This window comes from Rhincodon typus, chromosome 29 (assembly GCF_021869965.1).
Source record: "Rhincodon typus isolate 14 chromosome 29, sRhiTyp1.1, whole genome shotgun sequence".
NCBI classification, from domain to species: domain Eukaryota; kingdom Metazoa; phylum Chordata; class Chondrichthyes; order Orectolobiformes; family Rhincodontidae; genus Rhincodon; species Rhincodon typus.
The window spans coordinates 25,680,258-25,698,923 of record NC_063360.1 but is presented as its reverse complement, the minus strand read 5'-3'; the positions used below and the strand labels follow the sequence as shown (position 1 = coordinate 25,698,923).

Sequence of the window (18,666 nt, the reverse complement as noted above, 5' to 3'; positions counted from 1 at the left end):
AGGAAGTAATTTTCTCTTCCATATCATTTGCCATCTAAGAGCAACAAACAATTATATATGGGCAACATCACGGGTTTCTCAATTTCATAAGACAGCATACCTGACAATTGATAAGTGATTCTTCTTCTACCTCGAGCATCCAACTCACCTTGCTGTACTCTCCAAAACAACTATAACTGAATATGCCGAGGGGCAGTAACATATGCTAACACTTAACTTTGCAGTCCTTTACAGGGTACAAGAAACTGAAAGATGGTCATTTCATGGTTACATCTCTGCACGACAACCACTGTAATTGCCACTTGTGTTTTTCCCAAGTTAGCTCCAAGCTGGCACATTTAGAAACTGGAGGCTGGCATCTATCAGAAACAAGTTTGGCATGCTGGCAGAATTCTCAAGAGCTATTAATTAACTAGCCAACCTGCCTCAAAGGAATCTACAACCTAAACCAACTAAAATTAACCTCAACTATTTGTGTTCTCACAACACAATAAATTTGCAAGCATCTGATTTATGCAAGCAATAAATCTAAAAATGCACCACTTTAGAGTATCAATCTGTTTTCTTAGCTTATCAGATGCTATCTATTCTACAGTCCAACCTGTCAATTAAAGGAAAGACCACAGACCTGAATTTCAATACTAAGTTGGCTAGAATTATTAGGAAGCAAATACAAAGTCTTAGACATTTTAAATTATAAAATGTTGCTTTATTGAACATTGTAAAAGGAATGATAGCTTTGTAATTGCAAAATTTTCAATTTCCTCTGGCTCCAGCAGTCTTGCAGTAGTTAGTATTTTTACAGCATCCTCTGCCAGCAACCGCCAACTTTCATAACACCCCAACCCGATCAAATATATATTTTATCAGGTAGTTGGAGCAAACAAGATATTAAACAATAATTAAAGAAAAAAAAAGTCAGAAAACAAAGATGTGCAGATTTCTACTACTGGTTCAACACACTTGGGTTAATGCAGACCAGCCAAGATTCCACTTTTGACTACTGACCAGCACCGCATGCTGATAGTACATGTCTGTAAGCAATAATCCCCTTGTAAAAAGTTAGCTGCCATTCAGGAAAAGAAACAGGAGCACCAAAAGTTGTCAACCTCTCAGGCATGTACCACCATTTAACAATATCATGACTAATTCGATCTTGGTCTCAAATTCCACATTGCTGCTGGCTTCCCATAATCCTAGAGTCTCCTTAAGTTCTGACATTAGTCCATCTTGGTCTTCAATACACTCAATGATTTTGTCTCCACAACCTTCTGGGGCAGAGAATTTCACAGATTTGCAACCATTTTCACTCAACTTGATTGATGAATTGGATAAATCATCGATTAGTGACAGTCACCTGTGAGACTATACCTAAAAGAGATACAAAGTTTTAACAAAACAAAGAAAATTGGATTGATGGGAAAAACGTTAAACCATAGACATTTCACATTTAAAGTAAGTCAACATAATGGAACAGCATTACGCCATTTAATACACTAGAAATTACAATGTTTTACAAATAAGATCACAATGTACTGCAAGTTCAACACAATGGACAATATTACAGAACATAGCTAGGTTATGCATATCAGTTAGATTACCATATTTCTATAGCAAGTTACTTAATGAAATTGAATAGATTACTCCCCCTAATATATTTAATACCATACAAAGTACACACCACTTTCTAGTGCATTTAAAGTGTGCCTCTCAAACAATTGTAAGTTTCAAAAAGTGTTCCTTTCCAAATCATCAATTTTATTTACTTGGCTTGATATGACAAGACAATTCACTCTTTACTGTAAAAGCAATAAGACCTACAAGTGCTTCATTTGACTAAGTGACAACCAGACTAGATTAAGCTTTTCCTTAATAGTAATATAGTAGACAGACAATTTAGGAATCAAAACATTTACATTAATCAACTAGCCCTCAAAATACAATTACATACACAACAAGCTTAGTGAATATGTGAATCAAACATACCCCAAATGCTTTCCTCTGCCTTCAGTGTCAAAGGGCAATCAGCATCATTATTCACGAAATCGTCACTCAGGTTCATTCTGCAATATGAAGAGTGTCTATTAGTTATGTTTGGTCATTTACAGCAACTCAACAAAATGAAACTTTTCAGGCTTAAGAATTTAATGTAATTTTTAACGATTTTCAGAAAAGAGTCACAAGGCAAATCCTAGTTAAGGGAACAAATTGTGCCACTAATGTTATATGGTCCAATTTCTTTTCTTCAAGGGAAAATATTTTTAGAGTGCTCACTGTTAAAAATCAATGGAGCAGAATACCGCAAGCAACTGAATGAATAAAAGATCAAGGAATGAAGCTTTATAGTAAGGTTTGGCATGGAGTTCAATTTTAAGAGTTGGATTCTGCTAGAGAACTAACCCAATACAATAAATGAAATTTCACAAGCACATTATTTGAGTGTGTTTTGAATGAACAGTCAACATAAACTGCCTATGAGAGTAAAAGGAGTTACCTCAAATCTAGGACTATATCCACATTTGCACTTAGCCATGTGCTGTTTTCATCTCAGGTTTCATTGAAGAAGGCACAGCACTTCGTTCTCCATGGCCATTTCTTTCCAAATGTTAGCAAAGATCCTTAGAAGTTGTGAAGCGTTATAAAAATCTTTAAATGGACTTGAACACCCTTCTGAACAGACATTTGCACCTAATTTAGCTGTGCCCAATTTTATAGCAACAGAGACAGTTTATGAAATGTTGATAAATTTTATCCTGATGTTTCTGATAACTGAACTCTTTTAAAAAAAAAAAACTTTTGCGTATCATCCAGCTGCTGGTACTAATATTATCACTTCAGCCACAAAGTAGCAAACTTTGGAATGGAAATTTTCCATTTGGTAATCAATTACTCAATGCAAGAAAATCACAATGAAACTACCAGTTTTTGAGAAACACGGAAAGAAAGGTTTTTCTTTTTTTTTTAAAAAATTTAAATTCAACAGAAACAGATAGCTGTTTGATATCTAGCACCAGACGTAATTCTTTTCAAACCAGTATGGCAAAACAGATGTAAAATCATCCCTTCAATATTACTTTATGCAAAAACAGTAAATTATGAAAATTAGCACTACAAACTTAAGCTATAAGACCGTATGACAAAAGGAGCAGAAGTAGACCATTCAGCCCATGGAGTCTGCTCTGCCGATGAGATAATGGCCAATCTGATTATCCTGAACTTGCTTTCCCCATAACCCTGCACTGAAAATAGATTATCTAAAATGAAAGGCAAATACAAGGGATTCAAAATCCAACCTAAGGAATAATTTCAAATAAACAGCATACCTGGCAATGACCTCAGGCATGCCTGTTACATGGGAAAACTGGTACTGTGGTAATGATTTTATTAGAATTCCTACAACTGTTGAAAAGGGACAGTTCAGATTTCAATTTAGATCAGCTGATTGATACCTTCTGACAGTACATTACATAGTATAGTGTGTATCTCAAAAAGCCTTTGCCACAGGTTGCTCAATCCTAAACTAGCACTTTTCTCAATTAACTAAGGAGGACATCAACTGTGGTTATACATCTACAACTGAATAGCAATGAAAGACTTGGTTGCTTGCTTGCTTATATTAGTTCCTAATAGCCCCAATTTTTTCAAAAAATTGACCTTCCTCCAACTACTTAACATTACAGATTGCAGAATCCATACCTATACCCCTTCTACTACATCCCATAAGAATCCAACTACAGAAAGATCAGGGTTATGAGTCATGTATTTTGTTTAATGAGGCTTCGTGAAGCCTGTTTCAGTACAAAAGGTCAACTCTAAACCACTTGAACATACAACACAAAGAAAGCCATTTCCAAATATTTCTCATCCAATACATGTCAACTTATAAAGATACATTGCTCAGGACTCCATTCGTAAATTTTGAAGAATTTGGAACATGATTAACTAATTATTTACAGTGTACAGAACTCTTGAAACTACTGAAAGATGCACAAATGTCCAATTACAAGTTAAAAATAACGCCTTTTATCTTCAGCAGTATCAAAGCGGTTTGAGAGGCAGAGAATATCTTCTGTTCCCGTGTTGCTTTCCTACCCTGCTACACTAAAGGAACGTTTCAGATGACATTTTTTTTTAAAAAAAGAAACAAGAATAAGTGGCTATGAAAGCCTTTATTTTGAAATAAAGACCACAGCTTGTTCAGCTTCTATAAAACATCAGTTTGCTTAGCGTAAAAATAGATTGAGAACACACTATAAGCCCATTTTACATGTTTGTTTTACTAAAATTGCAGTCAACCCCGCAACTTCATTTCCGAAATAGCGACTTTACAGGAAGCATTTGAGCAATATGAAGAAAAACAAAAAGATTCTAAAGTAAAATGAAAACCTCAGAATATTATTAAGAAAAACATGGAGGGCTCTGCCATCTGCCTGAGAATGCTTATTATTTGATTGTTTAATTCCAAAATTACCGAGCCAACACTTAGTGTGCATCCTCATGTCAGAAGCTGTCAGGCTGTGATTAACAAGGCCAAACTGAATTACTACAAGTCAGTGAGAATAAAAGTACACAATACGATTCCACGAAGCTCCGAAAATCTTTATAAATACAGCCATAGGAAGGACGATCTTGAGTCAGGAAGATTTATTTATTCGTTGTGTGTAGCTGAGAACAAGAAGCAGGTACAATGTAAAAAGACTGCAATAGTAATCATAGCTTCCTCTTCCTATTGCTAGATCAGTGCTATGGACTGAATTGGATCATGGTTTAGAGCTATGAGGGCACAGTAGAACACTAACCAAAGATTATGACATTTGAAGTTTATGGCATTTGCACTTCCAAAGTAAATGTAACCTCATAATTAATACATTATGGGAAGATAATAGGGGACTGGGTTAGAGATTTTTAAGCTTACATAAAAGTATTGTAAAGATACTCTCAATGCTTTAGAAATTTAGAATACATGCTGCTTTCTTGGTTTTGGTTCTAGACTGTAGAGCCTATGATTTAGATGGGAGGACAAATCTATTAAGTTACCTGAACAGATGGCAATAAGATTGGCATGCAGATTAACAGCTAAGTTTAAAAGGCTAAAATCGCAAATGGAAAAGAATACATTAAACTATGGCAGTATAAAATTTAAAAGATTTGCAACCAGTTTGTCAAATATTGTACTACTGCAGTTAATTTATACAATCTAGTAACAGGAATTAAGTACTATGGTGCAGCACAGACCAACGTGTTTCTTCAACCTGGACCCAACAGAACTGCAAGGCCAGAACCTACCATTAGTAGAACTTTCCGCCCCCGGAGATACACTGTTGAGTGGTACTACAGGAAGAATCAATATTACATTGTACTGAACTTACTGTACAGACTATGGTTCTGTATTTCAAATCGTGTGGACAACACTGAAATGCACTGCTGCACTAAAATGCACAGTGCAGATACACTGCTTATCACAATATATGCTTTTCCTGAAATTTGTTACCAAGATAACGAGATCATACCAGAAGATATGAGGTGCAATCCCAACCCAATAATTTTCCACTTACAATTTCCATTTTTAGTGGCACCTACCTTAACTGTCATAACTGTCCCTGTAGGAACCACCGCCACTATAGCTCCCTTGACTCCTGGGAAAAACAAAATCCCTGTAGTGTTTTCCAGATCATTTATAGTCACAGAATCATTAAGCTCTACAGCATGACACCTTAAACTTTTGCCCTCTAGTTTTGGACTCCCCCACCCTAGTAAAAAGACCTTGGGTATTCACCCTATCCATGCCCAATGACTCTATAAAACTCTAAGGTCTCCTATTCAGCTTCTTCCTATAGGCTCAACCCCTTGTAAATCTTTTCTGCACCCTTTCAAGTTTAACAAAATCTTTCCTATAGCAGGGAGACCAGAACTGAATGCAGTATTCAGAAGAAATAACTAATTATAACAATATGCAGCCAATCATGGGCTCTTGTGGGGCAGTGGTAGTGTCCCTAACTCTGGACCAAGAGGCTTGTGTTCAAGTCCCACCTGTTCCAGAGGTAGATAACAGGATAACTAGAAAATATCTAAATTAAATAATAAATAAAACAAACAAAATTACAAAGAAACATCTTTACCTGTCTCTGTTATAGTAGTCTCTAGATCCAGAGTAACCACTTCTTGAATCATACCTTGCAATGTACCCTCTATCTCCTCCACCTATGCAAGGATCCAAATAATAATGAATTTAATTAAACAAAGACACATTAATATTCAATTCAAACCACATTAAACATAAACAAAACGGTTATGACGAGTTGAAAAGAAGTTCTTCTAGAACTGCTATACATTGTCCAGAAATACAGCAACTTAGCTATTATAGAAATTCAACATGTAACAAACCAAGGGAGCAGTGAAAGTCTACACAGCAATCTTTTCAAGATCTACTCTGTGTGGACATGGAAGTGGTGAAATTTTTTTAAAACTATAATTGTTAGTTACTGTTACATACCTCTCGAAAACCCACGGGCTCTACGCCCAGACCCTCCACGGAAAAATCCACGACTATTTGCACTTCCACCCCTGTAGCCTCGGGATCGTTCTCCAGAGGATTTCCCAGCTTGATCTACCCTAATCTGACGCCCATCAACAGACTACAAAGAAAAGAGAAAACATAATTATTAGACATCAAATGGCACCACTTCTGAAAGTGCCTGCACTCATTTTGCAATTTCCATAATTTTTGGACATCCTAATGCAGTGTGAAGCACAAAGCAGAAGTAAGCTATTCATCTCCTAGACGTTGAGATCGGTGCTGGGACCCTTGCTGTTTGTTATGTACGTTATCAACTTGGATAGGAGTTTGAAGGTATAATTGCTGATAATGACAACAGCCTCAGGCTACAGTCTGATATTGATCATCTGGTAGACTGGACAGAATATTGGCAAATGAAGTTTCATCTGAAGTACGAGGTGATGCATGTTGGGAGGTCTAATCGGGGTGGTTTGACACAATGGATGGGAGGTCCATAGATCCTTGAAGGTTTCAGCATAGATAGAAGACAGGGTGAAGGCAGCATATGGGATGCTTCACCAGCCAAGCTGTGCAAGAAGTCTTGTCGCACCTTTATAAAAGGCTTGGTCAGGCCACAGATGGAAGACTGTATGCAGTTCAGGTCATCACACTATTGGAAGGATGTGAATGAACTGGAGAGGATGCAGAGGAAATTCACCAGGATGCTGCTTGAGATGAAAATCTCAGTTATGAGCAAAGACTGGGTTTGTCTTCCCTGGGGCAGAGGCAGCTGAAGGGTATCTGATTCAGGTACACCAAATATAACTACAAAAAGCACATACAGTATAGATCACGAGAATCTTTTCCACACGCCAGATGGATCTAACCAGAGAACATAAGTTTAAGCCGAGGACAAAGTGGTTTAGAGACAACCCGAGGACAGAGTAGAAATATAGAATGCGCTGCCCGAGAGGGTGGTGGAGAGGGGTACTCTTACAACATTTAAGCAGCATCTGGAGGAGTACTTAAAATGTGATGGATGGTAGGCTGCGGACCCAGTGCAGGTAAATGGGATTTACAGTAGTTTGATGTTTGTTGGTCAGCATAGCCATGGTAGGCCGAAGGGCTTATTTTATGTTGTATGACTATGACCTTCTTTCACCAAGTTATGACTGATGAGTTTTTTTTTAGAAAGTGCAATCATTACTACATTACAGGGAACTGCAGCAGCTAGCTTTAACTATTCAATCAAAAACATTAATGCTTTATTACAATAGAAATCCAAAGGCACTTCACAGGATTGCAATTAGACAAAAAAAAAGACACAGAAGTTTAAAAAAGATGAATCAAGCAAGTTCAAAGGATTAAAACAGGAGAATGACCAGGACAGCACTAGAAGACCAGAAAAACGAAACAGTTTGCATGCTGGCAATCTGGAAAACCAGAGTCGAAGTAAAACATCAGGTAACAGATTCTGGAGATGATTTCAGAAAGGTGGGTCAAAGAATGGGTAGAGCTGTGTGGCATTAGAGGTGAAAGTAGACATTGAAGTCTTTTATAATAGATAAATGGTTCAAAGCTGAGCATCAAACAAGACACAAATTTGTGAAGTCTGGTTCAATTAGAGACAGCTGCCAGGAAGAGTGACCAACTGATCAAGGAACAGCGATTTTCCTTAGTAATGTCAATGAGGAATAAATATTTAACTAAGGAATCCTTACTCCCTGACTTAAGTTCAAAAAGCACTATGTTATCTATCTGTGGGGGCAGACAAGGCAATGTTTAACATCTTACCCCAAGCACAGATCTTTGATATTGCTCTCTGTCTAAAGTGTCACCCTGGATTATATGCTCAGGTCTCTGGAATAGTGGGAGGGGAAATAGCATGAATCCACTATTTATGCTAAGGCATCAGATATACCACTTATGATACCTTAATTATAAAACTTGTAGAAATGATGGGTATGTAAATGTACCTTCCCATTCATAGCTAACATAGCATCCTTTGCATCATCAGGATTTTCAAACGTGACGAAACCAAAACCCCTCGACCTCTGCGTCTCCCGGTCCTTAATTACAATAACTAAAGCAAACAGGGAAAAATACTTAAAGTTACAAAACACCACCGTACGACTGAAACAGCTTAAAAAAAGTTTACAGAATTACATCAATTTATAGAAACAAGCCAATTGTCTCAAAAAGATTAATGCCGGTACTTATGGCCATACAAGGTTTCTTTTCCTACATATTACTGCATGCTCCCACAGTAATCTCATTTATTGCTGCTCTCCTTCAATTATGTGCCTGAGCACCAGTCTACACAGAAAAATATCCACCACGTTTAAAATTGTAAAATTAAGAAATCAATGCTGTGGGGAGTACATGCACTTAAAAGCCCCCTTTGTTTTGTTATATTCTCCATCTTTAGTATATAAAGAAGAAATCCACTTCACAAACTTCCAACAATATCCATTCATATTTAAACTGGTGGGCTCCTGAAATTGGATCCTGCTTAAGTGCTGTCAATACAGGGCATATTATATTTAGCTGCCACACACCAACCTTCAGAGATCTGTCCATATTTGGAGAAAACGGATTCCAGCGACTGTTCGTTTGTGTCAAAGTTAAGACCACCGACAAAAAGCTTTCCTTCGTCAGACATCGTGCTTTACCTATGTGGGCAGTAAGTGAAGAGTAAAATTAAGTTATTTTTGTATGGTGATGGCGGAAAAGGAGTCGATTCGACGGACATAGTTTGAAGAGGGTAAAGAGCCTCCGCTTTCGGTTTTAGTGGATGGTTTGCAGCACATGGAGCTCCTCCCCAACGCCCACCCACTCCGTCCCCGCAGATCCAGTGCTGTCTCGGTCTCTCCCCACCTCGCAGGCAGAGAGAGAGAGACAGGGTGCCGCAGTGCGGCACGATCCGGGTCCCACGCAGTGGCCATCTCTGGCCGGCCCGGCTTTGTGGAGCCGCCATTTTACAGACGCCCCCTTCGTTTCTTCTCCACCGTCCCTTACCCCTTCAACAGTTAGAACAAAAACAGCAACCGCTTCGCTAATGCTGTACCCACCCCCCAGCTCCGCACCGCTCGCCTTTACTCGTCCCATCGTACTCTAGCTTCAAAGACGACGGGTGATTTGCGCCCCACTTCCATTCGGAATTGAAGCCGATGGCGTACGTTCACACCGAATTCCCAGTTACTAATGTCTCCCCCACCTGCGGTAATAACGGACCGGTCTTTCCGTGGAGCCTACCCTGCAAGCTGGCTCAAAGGAAGCCGCTCGGTTTGACCCAAACCGTCAGCGAGATTCACCCTACGCCCAAGGTGAGCACAAAGCTTCGCAGCGGCTTTCAACTCACTTCAACACAGATCCAAATACGGCAGCACAGAGCTCCGGGTCGAAATGAGAGCACAGCACTATGGGCTGCTATTTATAACCGACTCCCCCTCCCCTCCCCTCCCCCTCCTGCTCAAACACCCCGGATCCAGTTGCTCTGCGCATCCTTCACCCCCTCCTCTTCGTGAATGAAACCTCAGCATAGCTGTTGCCAGCAACCTTCAGGTTACAACACACGAGGGACAACAAACAAAATGTCAATTTAACACCTTTATTTACAGTTAACATTTCGGTTGCAACAAAAAAGGTCTCCTTTCTCTTCTCGACTAGAAATAACACAAAAGATGCCAACAGCCCAAACCATGTCGCAGGGATGGGGAGGTTTAACAAACGGTCACCAAGTCTCTCACAGCTCCTTGAGCTCGCTCCGCTATTCAAAATCAACAAAGACTTTTACTTCAATAATTTTCGTACGCTAAAAACATGTAAGACGATAGGAATCAATTACCTCGGAGCTGAGAATTCCAAAATTTCACTACCCGCAAGAAAAATCCTCGACGTACCACTGAAGTCTCAAATTGAGACTCCTACTTCTGGATCACACCATTCACGAGGTTTAATGCACCTACCCTTTCATTCCTTTTTAAAAGTAGTACAAGAACAACCCTCATTCTTCTGAGCTCCACAGAGTACAATTCCAACCTGTTTAATTTTTCCTCATACTTCAACAGGAAACCCAGTAAAACCGTGAGGCTTCTGGTCCAAATTACGGGAGATCCACTAAGACCAGTTCATTAATTTTCACGTATCACAGTTAGCTAGTTTTCACGTACACAGGGGCCTAGGTGCACTGAACAAGGTATCTTTGCTTCTATCTGCAAATTCTCCTAATTAAAGGTCAAATTCTGTTCAACTTAAAAGTTGTCTTTCCATTTAACAAATTCTCTAGCTGCTTTTGATTTACAAAAACTTCATTTCTCCAGTGTTCCAGATACTAAACTTTTACCAACTCACTCCAAAATTCCTTTTAAGTGTAATTCCAACCTGAACTAACTTCCACCTAACTTTGCCATCCAACAAAAAATTACATTGACTCCCACATTCAAGACATTGATACTTTGAGAATAGAATCCACGATCCCTATAGTGTGTAAGCAGGCTGTTCAGCCCATCAAATCCACACTGATCCTCCAAACGGCATCCCATCAAGACACACACACACCACCCCCTCCCTATCTAACCTGCACATCTTTGGACGGTGGAGGAAACCTATGCAGACATGAGAATGTGCAAACTCCACACAGACAGTTGCCCGAGTGGAATCGAACCAGAGTCCCTGGCGCTGGGGCTCAAACACAGATCCTGCAGTACTTCATTAGTCACAACATGTCAACATAAAAAAAATGATTAATTTCTCAGTCTGTTTTCTGTTTGTTAACCAGTTCATAATCCACCAGTAAATTCCCCCCAATCCCAAGCGTTCTACTTTGGCTTAGTAACTGCTTGTGTGGGATCTTAATCAAAAGCCTTCTAAAAATCTTAAAGATCAGTTTCTGTTGGCTCCCCCCTTATGTACTGTGCTACATATATTCTCAAAAAACTCATCGGGCTTATCAAACATGATTTCCCTAACATCAGTCCGTGTTGACTCTGTCAGATCCTATTGTTATTTTTGACACGTCCAGTTATCACATGCTTTGTTTACAGATCCAAGCATTTTCCAACAACTCATGTTAGGTTCAGCATTCTGTAGGTGACCAAGACCTTAAAGAGAGATTCATGGAGAGTCTTAAAAAGGAGAAGAAAAAACTCAAACTATGTTTAGATCACTCAAGGGAATAGCTACCTGCTCTTTATCAGAGAATGCCAGAAACAATCAAGTCACTCTGCTTAGGAATTCAAAAGCGTAACAGATAAACTAGACAACCTCAAATAGTTCTAAACAATGTGCTGAATTTATTTCAAATGGTTTGGAGATTGCAGGTACACAAAACACCCCAAATAAGAGCAGTTTTCCCTATGCAATTTAAAAAAGGTGTTCAACAGGTCAGAACATCACATGATGCAGTCACCCTCTAATAAGGGGGAGTTACTGCAATGAAATGCCACGTTAAAACTGTGAATCTGCTTTCAGCAATTGAAATTGTAGGTAAGAAAAGCTTACATCAACAAGTACCTTACAATCAAAAACTGATTCCAGCATATCATATTGGCATTATAAGGATCAATGGCTTTAAATCCTACTTTTCTTCTCTTTGCTTGAGTAGGAGGCACTACATTCCAATCATTGGGAACTTGAGAATTCCAGCAGAATACAATTAGTACATATCCAAGAACAAAAACTCTTCTAAATCATTCAAACCTCCATATTTTAGAAACAAGAACTAGGTCATCACTGTTGAGCTCAAATTTTTACACCATATGCATCTACACTTTCTCTTTTCCTTGTTAAAAGCCAAGGAGTGTAATGGCATTTTTGATCAGTATGCACTTTATATTCCCAACTACTGCTTACCGCCTGTTAATTTCCATAATGGATAAAATTGTTGGACTACAGTACCATGCAAACACTAGCAACATCGTACAGGAAAGGTAACAGTGACCTTTAGTTTACAGAGAGATCAGATTAAGTATTTTAGTAAAGTAAAATTTAAAGTAACAAGCAGCTCCAATCATGATCATCATGGCAAGATTTAAGCAGCATCTAACCATGAAGTGCAGGGGTAGGTCTGCCAAAACATGGTCAACATTCTCAGCACACATTAAGTGAAGCACCATGCTCAAGTGTCTGAAAAGAAACAATGGGATTGGTACACGTTTTGTTTGATTATCGCACATAGGTTCAAGTTACAAACTTTAGTGAAAGAGACTTTCATAGTTTGAGTGAAAAACTGGCTGACTCGTTATCAAACATACACATGAAGTGCAAAGTGATCTTTACCCTTTCCTTCACAGCTTGTACGCATTCAAATATCTTGATCTAGCAAGATGGGAGTGCTACCAAATTTTCTGATGTTTGCCTTCAATTATAACAGTTCAATTTCAATCCACAACTTCATCTAGTTATATACTTTCCAACTGGTAAAATATTAGAATTTCCTTTCTAAACTTCAACACCGGGTTTCATCTTTAAGATTCAGTTTAAATTCTGCCTTTTTGACCAAGTTTCTGATCACCTTTCTTAGTAGCTTAGCTTGATATCAGCTAATACAAGGTATGGTGCAAGACGATGGTCCTGCCTATGTTGATGGTGCCATATAAATAAAAGTTTCATTGTATTCGACAAAATGGACATTCTGGTATACTTCAGTCTGACTCAACAGTTCCGTTCACCCCATCCACCATACCATCCCTTGGATCTCACCACTACCAGAAATTTTCATCACATCTTCGATCATCACCTCTCTTCTTAGCTCAAATCTACTAATATTTCATTCTTTCTCTAGCCAAAAAAAAGCAAAGACTTCAAACAGGCCATACATAGATAATAAGGGGATTGTAAACTATACCAGGCCAGAAAAAACTAAGTGGTATCAAGACAACTCTCAGAAAATGTAGTGCATCAGAAATCATGGTTTCTCCACACAAAAGAAAAAAAAAGAGATGCAGATAAGATCAGGAACGATGTCAAAAACGTGGCCAAATCAAGGTAGTAATTCTTCACTACCGCATGCAAATCATGTCAAATAACCCTAGAAGTAAGGCCAATAAATTTGAAAGTATAGCACTCACATTGCTTTAATATAGCAAATATTCCAGGGATGTGAAAAAAAACCAAAACAAAAAAGTTCCAAAATCGAGGGTAGTGGCTAACCTTCTCCATTTTAAAGTTTTGTCAATGTTTTGCTGACTGCAAAGTCTGCATCAATGAATTTTACCAACAGCCTAGAAGAAATGTGGTCAGTGATTTCCATGCCACAAACATCCATTTTCCCAATAATAATTCTAAATCAGGCACCATCTCTCTCCACATACAATGATATCAGCAAGGTAAGCAGTTAACCATTTTGAATGACTTTTACCAATACAGGACTCCATTTGCATTGTGTCAAGTGAATTGTTTTAATTGAGTTTGGAAATTTAGGTGTTTTAAGCACATACACAATGTGGTTTCTGTCTTCTTATAGAAAGTCAAGTTTGGTAACAACATCACAGTATACTGATTACTGGTTAATAAATTGAGTATAGATCAGATGGTGGGAAAACAGTTGAGGGAATAAACAGTAAACTCCTGTTTTACAATCCTATGATGGCTCCATAATTCCACTAGCTTTGTGCAAGGGAGTCCAGCCTTCTACAGTCCTTTTAATACAATCGGAGAGTATTAAAATAGCACTGGCAAAAATGGAATAAGTAGTACCTTTCATGCTGCAATTCTGTGTAGTAATAATAGAAAGTGTATGTTTGGGTATCCTTCCAAACGGACTCATGATCAACAGCAGTTTTCACAGTATGTATCTCAAACTCACGTAGCAGAAATAAGTAGCAGGTTGATACATTTGGTCAAATTCAATTCTCGCAAAAATACTTTAGTTAACAGTTTAAAAAGATTGATTTATTTTCAATTTAGGCAAGTTGAAGCATGAAATTAACACTGAACCACACTATATGCAAACTAAATAATGAAACTGGTCATTTTTACAAAAACTTTTGACTGCTGACTAAATCACATGAATAGGTAATCAGAAGGAGATTCTCAATTCCATGCTTGGCTCCAATGCTGAACTAGGCAGAGTTGAAGACAATTTCTGAACGATCTGGAAATTAAGATTCATTATAAAAATTAAGGCATGCACATTTCTCCCCATGCCTCATGGGATACGGGTGTCACTAACAAGGCCAGCATTTATTCCACATTCCTAACAGTCATTGAATAGAATTGCTTGCAAGGTAATTTCAGAAGGCAGTTAAGAAAGTGTCACGGATCTGGAATCACAAAGGCCAAACCAGACGAACATACAGATTTTCTTCCATAAAAGATTTATGGAACTAGATGGACTTCTGTAACAATTATAGTTGTGGTCACCATTATCGAGACCAGCTTTAATTCTAGATTTATTGATCAAATTTAGACTTCAATTAGTTGTAGTGGGATCTGAACACATTCCCTAAACATTGGCTTGGATCTCCAATGTAGAGTCCAGTGATCATGTTACCTCCACCATACCTGGGATTTACTTTTGTCACGTCACGACTGAAACCAAACTCTGCAAGTATTCAGTGTATCCTTATCATAATTCAATTGTCCCATCAAAGCAATCCTAATATGTTGAGCCCTTGTAGACACAACCGCTCAAACTGTGGATATTTTGACAGTTAAAATAGAGAGCTACTGAAAGCAATTTTAAAACTTTTACAAAAATCCAGTTTTAGTCAATCCTGATCTCAAATGATTACCATGTTTTGATCCTACAAATTTCCTACTCCTGTGAAGCCTGCAGGATTCCTATCAACCAGTTAGAATCATACAGGATGGACACAGACCCTTCTATCCAACGAGTCCACGCTAACCATGTACCCAAAATAAATTCGTCTCACCTGCCGGCACTTGGCCCATATCCCTCCAAACCGTTCCTATTCATGAACTTATCCAAATGTCTTTTAAACATTGTAATTGTACCTGCATCCACTACTTTCTCTGGCAGTTCATTCCACACATGAACCAGGTGTTTAAAAAAAACTTGACCCTCACATCCTTTATAAATCTTTCTCCTCTCACCTTAAAAATATGCCCCCTAATTTTGAACTCCTCTACCCCAGGGAAAAGACCCTCATCATTCACTTAATCCACACCCCTCATAATTCTTGTAAACCTCAAAAAAGGTAACCCTTCAACCTCCAATGCTCCAGTGAAAGATGTCATGTCTTTCCAGTCCAGTTCTCTCTCTCAAAACCTTCAGAATTGTTCTTATGTCTAAAAGCAAAGTCCTCTTCAGTCAGTAAAATGTTAGCTTCTCTGCTAACAAATGAAGGATAAAGAAAGATTTGCATCACCTAAGAGTTCCAGATCCTCAAATACTTACTGTAATGTGTCTACAAGAAATCACTTTTCCTGATGATACTGCATAGAGCATGCAATTCTAACTGCACCTTTACCCACCTGGGTACCACAGCTGTTACAAGCTGTACTCAGATGTGTTTCCCTAATTTGGCCGCCTTGTGATTGGCAGAGTGGAAAATTTGATGAAGTCAAAGGTCATGTGGTCAAAGTCAGTACAGGAGTTGTTAAAATAACAAGAGGAATTTGTTCCTGAGAAAAGTTGAAGCATCTAACTTTAATGCCTCCTACACCCAGCTGTGGGCATAAAATAAGTAATTTTAGTGAAGGGGCCATCAATTATGATCTGAATTATTCCCACCAGAACAAGAAAGCATTTCACTAAAGTAAATGCAGATAGAAAAACTGGGCATTCACACTCCATACTTGTGACCCAAACAGCACCTTTCCGCACACCAAAACTGGAAACATATTGCAGGCACTGAACCAGAGAAGTTGACGGACCACAGTGTGCCTAATTAGCAAAGTACAACCTGTGCTAGCAAACATAAAAGAGTTACAGCATGACAACAGTACTATTTCAGAAGCTAAGAGAATAGAAAAGGAAAAATCAACCTACATAAACATCTCTGTTGAGAACAGAAGTGGTCATTTTACCTCGAGTGCAGTCATTTAATAAGATCAAGGGTAATCTGGCTAACTTCAAATCCCCACCCACCCCTGATAACCTTTCACGCCCTTGCTTACCAAGAATTATCCACCTCTTAAAATATTGAAGAGAAGATTTTTCTTCATTGCCTTTTGAGTAAGAATTCCATTGACTCTCCTTCCTGAGGGGGGAAAAAATCTCATTGTCTTAAAAATCCCATTTAAGACCAGTAACTGCTAGTTCAGATTATCCCACAAGAGGAAACACCCTTTCCACATCCAACCTTTAGGGTCCTTCAACATCATTTCAAACTTTAAGTTGCCTCACTCTTCAAGTTCTAGTAGATACCAGCTTAGCCTAGCCCAACTTTGCCTCACAAGGCAACCCAAACACTCCATATACTCAAGTAAACATCCTTAGAAAAGTTTCTGCATTTATATCTTTTAAGGTAAGAGTACTGTACATGTTACTCATGTGATCTCACCAGTGTTATGTATAACCAAAGCATAATCGTCCCTTTTTTTCTCCATTCACGGGATGAGGGCGACGCCGGCTAGGCAGCATTTATTGCCCATCCCTAATTGCCAGAGGGCAGTTAAGAGTCAACCACATTGCTGTGGATCTGGAATCACACACGTAGACCAGACCAGGTAAGGATGGCAGTTTCCTTCCCTAAAGGGCATTAGTGAACCAGATTGGTTTTTACAACAGTCGGCAATGGATTCATGGTCATCATTAGATCCTCAATTCCAGATATTTATTGAAATCAAATTCCACCATCTGCCGTGGTGGGATTCGAACCCCAGTCCCCAGAACATTGTGGTCTCTGGATCAAAGTCCAGCGATAATACCACTAGGCCATCGTCTCCCCCGAATTGTAATACTTTGTATTAAATTTGCCTTATTGTAAACAAGTACATTCCATTTGCTTTCCTAATTTGTTGCACCTATCTTTTAAATCATTTTGCAAAAATAAGCATATAATTCCTTGAACATGGATGGCAAAGAAAACTTAATATTTCTGTTAGAAAGCTATCAAGCAGAGTTTGGATTATTTCTTTAATAGATTTGCAAATCAGGCGTAACAAAAGCAAAAGAACGCAACAAAATAAGTGGACGGACAAACAAACTGAAAAATGACTTTCCTTTCTTTATACAAGAGCAGCCTTATCCTAATTGTACACTAAGGAATTCCACTCAAAATCAAGTAGCAGAGAATTATATAACTGGCAATACTATTTCAAAAACAGAACAGACATGGTATTTAATTGCAATGAACTCCTTTTAAGTGTTTTTATTGTACAAGCATATATAAAAAGTCAAAGTTTTCTCAACTGAAACATTGGCAGGTGCCAGCTTTGGTCAGTTTAACAATGATATGCAAAACTATTAGCTATCATAAAAAAAGTAGCAATTCTCACCGAATACTACATTTACCTGGGGTCAAATTAGTTTGGAAATGATTATGCTGCCAGTGCAATCATGTATAACAAAATAAATCTGATGTTAATTCAGATAATTTGACTTTTAAGTGTCCTGAAATATTATGTCACCCAGGTGTTACTAATCTAGATAAACTATTTTTTCGCAGAAACTCAGACTTTTCATTAACAACAATTGGGTCTGATTACTTAATTTTCTGTGAAAACACTAACAATATTCAGAATTAAAACAGAACTATTTTTAACAGTAAATAAAAGTCTTTCTATACAATACACCAGGGATGTTAAGTCAGGATTGATTTGGTAGTACTCAATCAATTGGAACATCTTTGGCCAGGGACTGATGTAGAGAATGAAGGAAAATTCACCATTTTTTAAAATAAAGTTAGTTCGAGATCAGTAAATTATATATCAACTTGCACCAACTTTTCTTAGATTGAGCCAAGGACTTGGTGAACTTGATATTAACTAGCATTCTAACATGAATGAGTCGCCACAGCTTTGATGTCTAATGAACAGGACGAAAAAAAATCACAAGCTGGATACAAAGAATTTAGTTCAAGCAAAGTCTTGTCAAGTTACTTGAAAACATTAACTGTAACTATGCTAAAAGCAATAATAGCAAACCACCGAAATTAGTTAACACAGCAATAACAAAGATAGTTCAAACGTACTTAAGAGCCAGGTCCAAGAAATTGTTGACATATTTTCAAAAATTTGGTATAAAAAGTAATTAATTAAAT

At 38.1% G+C, this 18,666-nt stretch overlaps 1 protein-coding gene across 10 annotated transcripts in view; it reads right to left on the bottom strand.

Annotated features, from left to right (window-relative positions):
• Positions 1 to 687: 687 nt before the first annotated feature.
• LOC109914216 (cold-inducible RNA-binding protein) overlaps positions 688 to 18,666 on the bottom strand; it is a 25,758-nt gene continuing 7,779 nt past the window's right edge. For 2 of the 10 annotated variants that reach the window (XM_048614081.1, XM_048614083.1), the window contains exons 3-8: positions 9,059 to 9,168; positions 8,473 to 8,579; positions 6,494 to 6,635; positions 6,120 to 6,201; positions 1,987 to 2,063; positions 688 to 1,371 (exon numbers count right to left, since the gene is read on the bottom strand). In XM_048614081.1, coding sequence (XP_048470038.1) covers positions 1,337 to 1,371; positions 1,987 to 2,063; positions 6,120 to 6,201; positions 6,494 to 6,635; positions 8,473 to 8,579; positions 9,059 to 9,158 — 543 coding nt within the window. In that variant the 5' untranslated portion in view covers positions 9,159 to 9,168 and the 3' untranslated portion in view covers positions 688 to 1,336. Of the gene's footprint in view, positions 1,372 to 1,982; positions 2,064 to 3,748; positions 5,637 to 6,119; positions 6,202 to 6,493; positions 6,636 to 8,472; positions 8,580 to 9,058; positions 9,169 to 9,751; positions 9,896 to 16,579; positions 16,663 to 18,666 lie in introns of those variants that run through there. The other 8 variants (XM_048614082.1, XM_020513795.2, XM_048614084.1 and 5 more) reach the window with 8 other exon arrangements.